This window comes from Rhinolophus ferrumequinum, chromosome 15 (genome assembly GCF_004115265.2).
Source record: "Rhinolophus ferrumequinum isolate MPI-CBG mRhiFer1 chromosome 15, mRhiFer1_v1.p, whole genome shotgun sequence".
NCBI classification, from domain to species: domain Eukaryota; kingdom Metazoa; phylum Chordata; class Mammalia; order Chiroptera; family Rhinolophidae; genus Rhinolophus; species Rhinolophus ferrumequinum.
Window position 1 is genome coordinate 4999094 of NC_046298.1, and position 10531 is coordinate 5009624.

General features: G+C 43.7%; 1 protein-coding gene across 3 annotated transcripts in view; it reads right to left on the reverse strand.

The window, feature by feature from the left end:
* BRD7 (bromodomain containing 7) overlaps positions 1–9026 on the reverse strand; it is a 36100-nt gene extending 27074 nt beyond the window's left edge. Inside the window, exons 1-2 of one of the 3 annotated variants that reach the window (XM_033127209.1) lie at positions 8770–8940; positions 8127–8335 (exon numbers count right to left, since the gene is read on the reverse strand). In XM_033127209.1, the coding sequence (XP_032983100.1) occupies positions 8127–8335; positions 8770–8818 (258 nt within the window). In that variant the 5' untranslated portion in view covers positions 8819–8940. Of the gene's footprint in view, positions 1–8126; positions 8336–8769 lie in introns of all 3 variants that reach the window. The other 2 variants (XM_033127208.1, XM_033127210.1) reach the window with 2 other exon arrangements.
* Positions 9027–10531: the final 1505 nt, after the last annotated feature.

Below are 10531 nucleotides of genomic sequence, written 5' to 3' on the forward strand. Positions count from 1 at the left end.
ATATAGAAAATTAAACAAAAATACTAGAGCCATTTAACTTCGGGTAGCCAAGGAAGAAGGGTTTATAGTTTATAAAGTGGGCTCAAATTCTGGATTTGCCACTTATAGCTATGAGACCATGGATAAACTGTAATGTGGGAAAGACTAATTTTCTCATCTTTAAAATAGGCACAACATTGTTTTGAGGATTAAATAAGCAGTGTATGAGAAATTTTAGTGCAGTGCCTCACACCATGGTGAGCACTCATTCATTCCTGCATCCATTCGGTAAACGACTGAGGCCCTACTGTTCAGGTACGCAGTGGATCTCACACACACACACACACACACACACACACACACACACAGCCCTGCCCTTAGGAAGCTGACAGTGTAACAACAGACACAAACATTACACAATTTATTTAAGAAAACCAAACAGACTTCAAGGAGAGAGAGCTGCTGGGTGAATCTAATTTAGACTGAAGCGTGGGAAGGCTTCTAGAGGAAGGAATATCTGAGCTGGGATCCCAAGGAGAGAGAATTTAGTCAGGTTGCAGGGGGGGGACGGGAGCAGCACTCCAGGCAGAGGAAATACTCGTGTGCACCAAGGTCTGAGGCAGGAGAGAGGAAAAGCGGCTATTTCCATAACTACAAACACACTGTACTTAGTTCAGACAAGATTCTAATTTATCCGTGACTCAATGGCAAGTTATTATTAATTTGTGAGCAACACTTTTGAAGCAAATCTTTGCCATATTAATATTATAACAGTTATCGCACTATAACACATTTGCTGCTTTCTCTGGAGTTCCCTGTGGGCAGGGGCCCATGTCTTATTCAGCTCTGTACCCCCAAGCTCTACAGGAGATGGTATGAAACAGGAATGTGAAAGTGTGTGAATTACCATCTGAAGTGTTTAGTGATAAGTACTGCTCTTTGGATTGGCTACTCTTGGAGATTTTATACATATGTATTTGAAAAACATTATACATACATTTGAAAATACATACTGGGAGTGCCAAAAAAATGTACACAAGTGGACACTTTGGTCAACGTTGTTCAAGTAGTAGTTTGCCATAATCAGAAGTGTCTGGACGCTAATGGTAACCACTTTGAGCACCTCTTGTAATTGCAGAAGTCAAACGTGACTTGTAGTCATCATTTGTATTCATCGGTATATATTGAGTATTACAATTTTAATACAGTTTTCCTTTCTTAAAATGTGTATACATTTTTTTTGTCATCCTCTGTATTTTTTCAAATAATGCTTCCAGTGTGCAAAACAATTTCAGAACTTCCCTCTAACAGGTGATTTTAGAATTCAATTGAAGAGATCAGTTTTATTCCTTTGAAGCTACCCCTCACATTCAGCCGTAGGTTGAAAACAGCATCTACCGCAGTTTAGCTGTTACCTCTAGGAGGCTTTCCCCAGCCCCCCAAGGCAGAACACGAGACTTTCCTCGGGACGCCCAGAACCTTTAATCATACCTCTATTTAGAGTTCACCAGGCCATGAAATTTAGTTCTCCTTTCTCATCTCATTCCCCACCTCTCTGAGCTCCTGTAGGTCAAGAACCGTATTTTATTCATTTCTCTTCATCCTGTGAGCCTAGTATAGTCTGACATATAATAGGTATCTGGTAAATATCTGTTGAATAAATAACAAATAAACAGGCCTTCAGTCCGAGGAGCCACACTACTCTCACGCCCCAGGTCCAAGTCCTTAAGCCTCCCGGAGGGTCTGTGATTAACAGGGCCACCTCGGGAGGGGACAGCAGAGTGGGAACGAAGGGGAGGATTTTCTGTCAACCCAGATAAGCCACAGCAGCCCTGAGATCCTGGGTGTGGCTGATGTCATAGCAAACAAGTCAACGCCTCGCGTTTTGACAGAATTCCCACTTTGCTTAATAATCAGTCATTTACTTCTCCTCTCTAGTTATAAGCTTATCATCCTCTATGCCTCAGTTAACTCAGCACTAAAATGACGTACTAATAGTACCTACCCCATAGAGCTACTTGTAAAGATTAAAATAGTAAACGTAAAGAATTTAGAACAGTGCTTGGCACATAAACACTCAAATGTTAGCTTTTATGAGTATGTATCCCCTCGGGACCTAGCATAGTGCTTATTAGAATTTATTGTATATGAATAATAATTTTACATTTTCATTAAAAGTTTTACTTAACCTCAGCTTTATAAATAATAGCCTATATATGTTAAAGGTTATGATTTAAAACAATTTTTTAAGTAACTCACACTTTATTCTGGTAACAGCCCGAGTAATGGGAATAACCTAACTTCTTTGAGCAGCTAAGCCTGAAGCTGACTTGCAAAGTGGTTAAGACAGATTTTGGATTAGGGTTATGCTCTTCAGAAGAACAGGTCTAAGTTCCAGAAAGGGAACTGGGACCTTTCATCTGACCTATTTCGATGAAAAGCCTTCTCGGTAGGTCTCCTTATACTCAGTCTTCGTCCCCTTCACCATCAGCTAGCTGGGTGCTGTTAACAGATTAACATCACCAAGACTCAACTGTCACCTTCCACTCAGAAAGTCTGACTCCCTACGGCCTACACAGTCAAGTTCAAACACCCTACTCTGACATTGCAGACGCCTTTCAGATCTTATCCTACACTCCGCTTCGCTTCGGTATTCTGTGCTTACAAAGAAAGCTACTTCATGTCCCCTCTACATACCCTCACATTTGCCCATCGTCATGCTCCTGTCCTTAATTCTCCACTGGGTGAGTGAGGAGCCTCACCTCCAAGTCTCTGCAGGAGTGCAGCACTCTGTTCAGGGATCAGCGTCGCAAGTCAGAATATAAATGAAAACTCGGTTGTCAGATGACCTTTGAAAATACCTAAGTAGCCCATAAAACTACTTTACTCGTGGCTTTATACATGATCCTTTACGTTTAATTGTACAACGTGAAAAAAACACCACTACAATAGCTCAGAGTATATAGCTGACCCCATGTTGGCTGAACATGTAGTGTGACATCATTCTATTCCAATTTCTAGAGACCAGCTCAAATGCTACTTCCTGAGCAAAGTGTTCTGATTTCCCCCCAGCTCCAGGGAATCTCGGGAGCATCAGAACTAGAATTGTGCCTGTTGGGGCACTGATTTTATTCCTCCAAGTACTGTGAAGGCATGGAGGTAGCTGTCTGCTTTAACAACTCTTTAAACTAAGGATCTCTAAGGGCAGGATTTGAGTTCTTGTTCTGGCACTGACTGTGTAAGTAAGTTAACTTCTCTGAACCTTAGTTTTCTCATTTATAAAAGAGAAGATAATAGGATCCAGCAATTCCATTTCTGGGTGTATATCCCAAAGAATTGAAAGCAGGGTCTTGAAGAGATCCTTGTACACTCATGTTCACAGCAGCAATTATTTATAATAGCAAAAAGGTAGGACCAAACCAAATGTTCACTGATGGATAAATTGAAAAAAACATTATGGTACATACATACAATGGAATGTTTTTCAGCCTCAAAAAGGAAGACAATTCTAACACACGCCATAACACGGACAAACGTTGAGGACATTATGCTAAGTGGAACAAGCCAATCACAAAAAGACAAATACTGTCTGATTCCACCTAGATGAGGTACCTGGAGTGGTCAAACTCATAGAGACAGAAAGTAGAATGGTGGTTACCAGGGGTTGCGGGGGTAGGGGGCAACGGGGAGTTGTTGAATGGGTATGAAAAAGTTCTGGAAATTGGTTGTACAACAGTGTGAATATACTTAACACTACTGAATTGGACACTCAAAAATGGTTAAGATGATACATTGTATGCTATGTATATTTTACCACAATTTTTCAAAAGAGATAATACTGTACCATTCTGATAGGATTCTGGTGAGGAGTAAACTGAGATCACATTAAGCACAGAACCTAGCATGTAGTGTGCGCTTAATAAGTACCAGTCACTTGTAAAATGTGTATGTAGTTTACAGTAATAATAATGGGTATGTGTGTATATACCGGGGTGCCAAAAAAAAAAACGTATACACACGACTTGTATTCATCTTTTGTTATCGGTATATATTGAGTATTACAATTTTAATACAGCTTTTTCCTTTCTTAAAATGTGTATACATTTTTTTGGCACGGAGTGTGTGTATAAAATTGTTATTTCACCTCAAATGGTTTTATAAACACTTCTGCAATTTTTATAAATCACCACTTTATCAATGTAATGGCCCACAGAACTGTACCTCTTGAACCTTAGTTTTACTTAATTGTCCTCTTGTGTTTATACGTATTACTATTACAAGTGGTATGAGCATTTTTTTCATGAGCAGTTATTTTACTTTTTCTATAATGTGGGAATAAGTAACTTGAAAACATTTAAGCCTGTATCTTTAGGAAAGCATAATGTTATAAGAGTTATACCAGCATGCAAATTCTCTACCAATTGCTCAGCATTCAAATATTTAAGGGAAAAAAAAAAAAGCCAACGTACTTTCACAGGGGTGGTGTCTAGATAAGGTCTGATTAAAACCAAGGCATGCTGTGCTCTCAGTGTTCTGGTTGGTATTAAATGGCACTGCTCTACACGGAGAAATACTATTGATCCTATCTGTTGGGGCTTTTTAAACTCATATAATCAGAGATTTCCTACTCAAAAGAAGAAAGTCACTTAACTAAGACACCTTTGAAAAATTACAGGGCTTATCTTATTATTCTGGCCTGGAAAAATGGGATGACCCAAACAGCCTCTACAGAACCAACGACACCCCAGGGAATTAGGAAATGTCCCACGATCTCTAGCCCCAAGTTCCTGGGAAGTGAGACCTTGAACAAATTCACTTCAATTCTATGAGTTTCCACTTCATCATTTATAAAACAGAAACCACCCACTTACCTGTCCTACCATGCAGAGTGTTATGTCTGAATGAGACTGTGGATGCAAAAGCATCTTAATTTGCAATGGAATCAAAATATAATGGTCCCTAAAGATATTTAGAGCCAGAGTCAAGAAAGGGCAGAGTGGTCAACAAAAGGGAGACTTCCAAGAACCTACCCTGAAGGTATCCTTATAGGGGTATACAAAGATTGCACAATGAGGCTCACTGCAGCATTAGTTGTAACATTTAAACGTATTACTATATAAAATAAAATATGGCACATCAATATAACTGAATACTATGTACTTAATAAGAATGACGTGATTGATAAAAGAAATGAAGAATAATATATCAGCTGGAGTTATGGTATAACTGCCAGATCTAAAACAAGAAGTGGTTAAAAGGGGTTACCTCAGCTCCAGTTACACGAGATGATGGTGGGAACAAAGTATACAGAAGAGACACAGTGGGTGAAATGTCAACACACTTAGGAGATGAAAGGCCAGTGAAGGGGTTTGCAGATCAGAGGAAGCAAGCTACCTCCTGCATGCAGAGGGAGACACCTATGAGGAAAGTTCAAATCCCAAAAATCTGAAAAAGCTCAGAACTTGGGAACATAAGTAACCAGAATCTCCAGGCCTGGAGCCCAGTCAGAACTGGGGACACGTGCTGGACTGAAAGCAGAGCACTGGGCGGTACGACTTCTATCCTCCTTCCCCTCTTTGGCTCCCGAAATACCAGCACCAGGTAAAAATCCTTCTCCCAGGAGGGATTTCCTCTGGAGAAACTGAAGAGCCCAGAGAAAGGATCCTGAAGGGTACAGACAAGTGGGGGATCCCCATCCAAATGATCGGGTCTCTGTTCAGTGCCTCTACAATGAAGTTCATCAGCTGACAAACTGTCTAGGCACAAAGCATTTAATCAGCCTTTCTGTGCTGCACATTTAAGTACAAACAAACTACAAAGTCTCAAAGATAACTGAAGGATGCTTTTAACATAAGAGGAGGAGACCAAATAAATAAACTGAAGAACTTGAGGGGTAATAGTGACAATGCAGGGAGCAAAAGAAAACTTCAAAAAAGAAAGAAAAAAGCAAAACCCATCAATTAAGATCCTTAGAGAAATAAAAAAAGATACTGCCTGTAAGAGCAAGATGCTATTAAAACAAGGACAAGAGAACAAGAAAGAATTCTTGGAAATTCAAAATACAAGATCTGAAATGAAATTCAACAGCAGCCAGAAGATAAAGTTTAGAATTCTCCTTGAAGGAAGAACACACACTCACAAAAAAAACAGAGAGAGGAAACATAAGAAAATTAAGATGATCAGTCCAAGAGTCCAACATCTAAATGACAGGGATTCCAGAAAGAAGAGAAAAAAACAGAGAGAGGAAAATTATCACAGAAACACTTCAAAGCAAACAGATCAGAGCTGAAAGCAAGATTATTGATTGTGAAACAAAGTATGGAAGATAAAAGGCAAGATTCTAAAAATTTCAAGAGAGCAAATACGGGTCATATACAAAGGACTAAGCATCAACAGCAACAGACTTCTTAACAGCAAATCTGGAAACCAGAAGATAATAGGGCAATGATTTCAAGATTTTATGAGAAAAGTTTCCAATCTGGAATTCCATGCCGAGTCAAACCATCAATCTATATAAGAACTCTATGATGAGAGAATAAAGGTTTTCAACATGTAGAACTTAACAAAAATCTACCTCCTACAAATGCTTTCTAATGAAGTCCCCAGAGTTAAGACTCCACCAGAACAAGGTAGTAAAACTAAGAGGAAGCGGGCAAAGGAGAGTCAAATGGATTTTACAAACCTGTTAGTTTGGAAAGAATTGGTACACAACACCAAACAAATGAAAGCAATTAGCCAATTAGTCAGGATCAGATCTGTATTTGTATATATTTGTCTTCAGTGAATAATTAAACATAAACATCGAATATTGATTTAACCAAGAACTGTGATGTATCTATACTGGGAGAATGGAGGAAGGGAAACTAGGGGTGTGGAACAGTATAAGAATGCTAATGTAAACTCTCATCTTCCGTAATATGATGTCAATAAAAGATGTAAATTGATAAAGCAGTAAACAGCAATATGAACCAACATTCAGAAATAAATATCCAGAGAAAACTAAAAAGTTTGGGAAGTAAAACTCCAAGACGGAGCAGGAGACTGCTTATGTATTACAAGCCTTGTAGTACTCTTGACTTTTTAAAACTATGTTCACCAATTACTTTGCTAACAATAAAAAAACAACAACAAAGAACAAAAAACCCAAAAACTAGTTACTTCTGGAGAGAGACTGTATGAGGGTCTGGGGTGAGGACCACCTTTTCCCCTCCATGTTGTTCACTTCTGTACCACTAGAACTTTTTATTAGGTTGGTGCAAAAATAATTGCGGTTTAAAAGGTTAAACCGCAATTACTTTTGCACGAACCTAATAAAAAACGGTCACATTCTAGCCAAAGGCAGTAAAAACTGGAGCAGAAAGGCATAGGTTTAAGAAATTCCAAAAGGAGAATCTCTAAGATTTAATGACTTACCAGTGTGTTCAATCACGTGGACTAGAACACTTCTGTTGTGTATATAATTACAAAACTAACCTACAGAAATCTAGCTTCAAGATACAGTAATTGATTTAGTAAGTCGCTTAGTGACAGGTTCAAATTGAGACATGGAGGAGAAGTCTAGGGTAATTCCAGGTACATATGTGATCATTACTGGGAGTCAAGTTAATTTTTATTACTATTTTGCGCAGTTTGCAAACTAAGATGGCAGCTACTTATTTTTTGTCTATTAACTGCCAATGGTTAAGAAAATGCTTATTTTTATTACTGGTTTCCTATCCCTTAAAGGTCTCTGATCAAATTTTGTCTCCAATAGACTCAAACTTTGTTTTAAAAGATGGAAGTTGCTCGTTATATATTTGGCATGATAGTATTTATTCCAGAATAAAATGTGAACCTCAGTGGATTCCGTTCACTTTTGAAATGAGTATTTTTGACAAACCTCGGACACTGAGGCTTTCTCGACCGTGACTTTTCCTTTTCCGGGAGAGCAAAAGCTGTCTTTGAAGCATTGGACAATCAGGCCCAACTGCTCACTCATCAGATGTGTGAGGACAACTAAGAACATGATTAAATAAAGAGCTGCTGAAACTCATAGGCGATTCATGTTTATCTATTCAGCCCTGCTCCTCAACACAAGTCGGACGTCACAGGCGAGCACTCCGGGGAGTGGTGTCACCAGCAAAGCCACGCAATGCAACCACCTTTACCTTCACTCGTCTCCGTTTTCTCCCCTTTTCTTCCCCGGGAACCTGCTTCTCGCCTTTCTTTCTCTTTTTCCGCTTTCTGTCCCTGTGCTTGTCATGATCGTTTTTGTCTTCGAAGAGGCTCGAGTCGTGCCCCGAGCTGCCGGTGGAGAGCTCGGTGACTTCGTTCCCTCCCACTTTGAGGACCAGCTTCAGGGGCTTCTCTACGTACTCTTCAAAAAAAGGAAAGAGGCTCGGTTAAAAGAGGGGCTCTCCGGGCAGGATCCACAACGCGGAGTGACCGCTGGGCCGAGGGACGGGGAGACCGCCCCAGGCGGCGCGGGGCACGCACTGGGCGCCCCACGAAGCACCTGTTGAATGACGGACACTCGCCAAGTGGGCGCCCCGAACGCTCCCGGGCCTCTAGGGGCCGCCTCACAACTCCCCGACGAGACCCACCCGGGGCCAGGGGTCCCGAGTTCCAACGCCGCCCCCGCCCGGGGCTCTGCGCCGCCCGGGGCGGGCCGCGCCCCTTTCGCGGGCCCGGGCCTGCCCGTGGGAAGCGCGGCCGCAGGTCCGCCTGGGGCGATCGAGGGTGGTGTGGAAGGCGCGAAAAGCCCACAGAGTGGCCGCGGGCTCGCCGCCCCCACCGCGGCCCACTCCTCACCCTCGTAGAGGTGTTTGTCCGACTTGTGCTTCTTGTGCTTCTTGCCCATGTCCGATCGGGCCCCGGTGCCCGCCCCCCGCGCCAGGCCCAGGCCGTGCGGCGCCGCTTCCGGTCCGGGCCAGGCGAGCGGAGGGCGGGAGCGGGGCCCGCGAGACCCCGCGCCGCGAGGCAGTGGGGCGGCGTGCGCCGGGCGGCGCGAGGCCCCTCACGAGAAGACGCCGCGAGACCCCCGGCCGGCGCCCGAGAGCGGCGACGGGTCAGCGAGCCGCGGGCACCGAGGCGGGAGAGAGGGCCCGCCGCGCGCGCAGGGTGCGGCTAGCTGCACGTGGCGGCCCCTGGCGGCTGGAGGTGGCGCTGCAGCCTGCGGGCCGGGGCAGAGGCCGAGCCGGGGGCGGGGCCAGGGCCAGGGCCGGAGCGCGGGCCACCGCTCTGAATCTCCGCTGTTTTCCTATCGCTCTCCCTCCTCTCTCTGTCTATCTCTCTTCTCCCCTCTTCTGTACTTCCTTCTGTCTTTCTCCCTCCCTCCCTTCTCCGTCTCTGCCTGTGACTTGTCTCTTTCTCTCCCTCTCTTTTTCTTCCTGTCTCTTTACCCGCTTTTTCTTTCCTCTCTTCCTTCCCCCTTTCTCTCTCTTTCCCTCTTCTCCCCTCATTTCCTCCCCTGTCTTCCCTTCTTCCCTCCCTCCTCCTCTTAGCACCCTCCTCCTTTCTTCCTTTTTTCTTTTCTTTTCATCACCCTTCCTCTTTTCCTGACTCCTCCCTTCCATGCCACTTTCCCTTGCTTCTGTCCTCCCTTTACCAATATTTATTGAGCCTGTACTAGATGCCAGATCCAGCAAACCCAGCATATTGGTAAGTAAGGGATTCTAATGTTGAAAAAACAAACAAACAAAAAACCACATTCTTATGTGCTGATATGTCCAGGCCTCCAAGTATAGGGTAAAGCTGGGCTTCCCCTTTGCAGCTGTTGGCTATGATAACTCTATGCTTTAAGGAGAACTGCCATGCCAACTCCCCCATGGGTCTGGCCTCCACTGTGGCATGCCTCACTCCAGGCTGAACCCCTGAGTGTACCTGTCTGCTCCCCATTATCCAGTGTCCTCCCCCAGGGCCGGTCTCGTTCCCATGGTATCCACAGCACCCAGCACAGAGACCACGACTATGCAAATACCCCTCAGAGCTCCCTCACTCTCTTCCCTCTGACCCCCCTGGGATGGAGGAAAAGAGTTTGGTTAACATTCACACTATAGCGTAATTTCCCTCCTCCCCTCAACAGAGATTCTACCTAGGTCCTAAAGTGTTCACAGCTGTGAAAAATGAGTAAGAGCTTGAAGCAGAAAACACCTCAGAAAAACGTGTCTGGGATATAGAAACTCTAACTCATCTAATTTTTTATTCCCAGCTCCAGGACAGTGCCTGGCACATAAAAGGCACCAGAAAATGCTAGTTGAACTGGACTGTGCTGTGTTAGGCAGACTCTAAAATGACCCCTAAAGATTCCCGCCTCCTGGCATTCGTGTCCTCCAACTGAGTGCGGGCTGGCCTAGAGACTTGCTTCTAACCAACAGAAGATGGCAAAGGTGACAAGATGTCACTTCTGTGATTTGGTTACATAAGATTGTGACCTCTGTCTTGCTAGCCACCTCTGTGGCCTTCTTGACTCGCATGCTTTGATGACGTAAGTTGCCATGTTGGACAGGCCCATGTGCAGGAAACGGAGGGCAGTTTTCAGCCAAGGCCCGGAGCTGGGCTCAGCGCAGTCCCT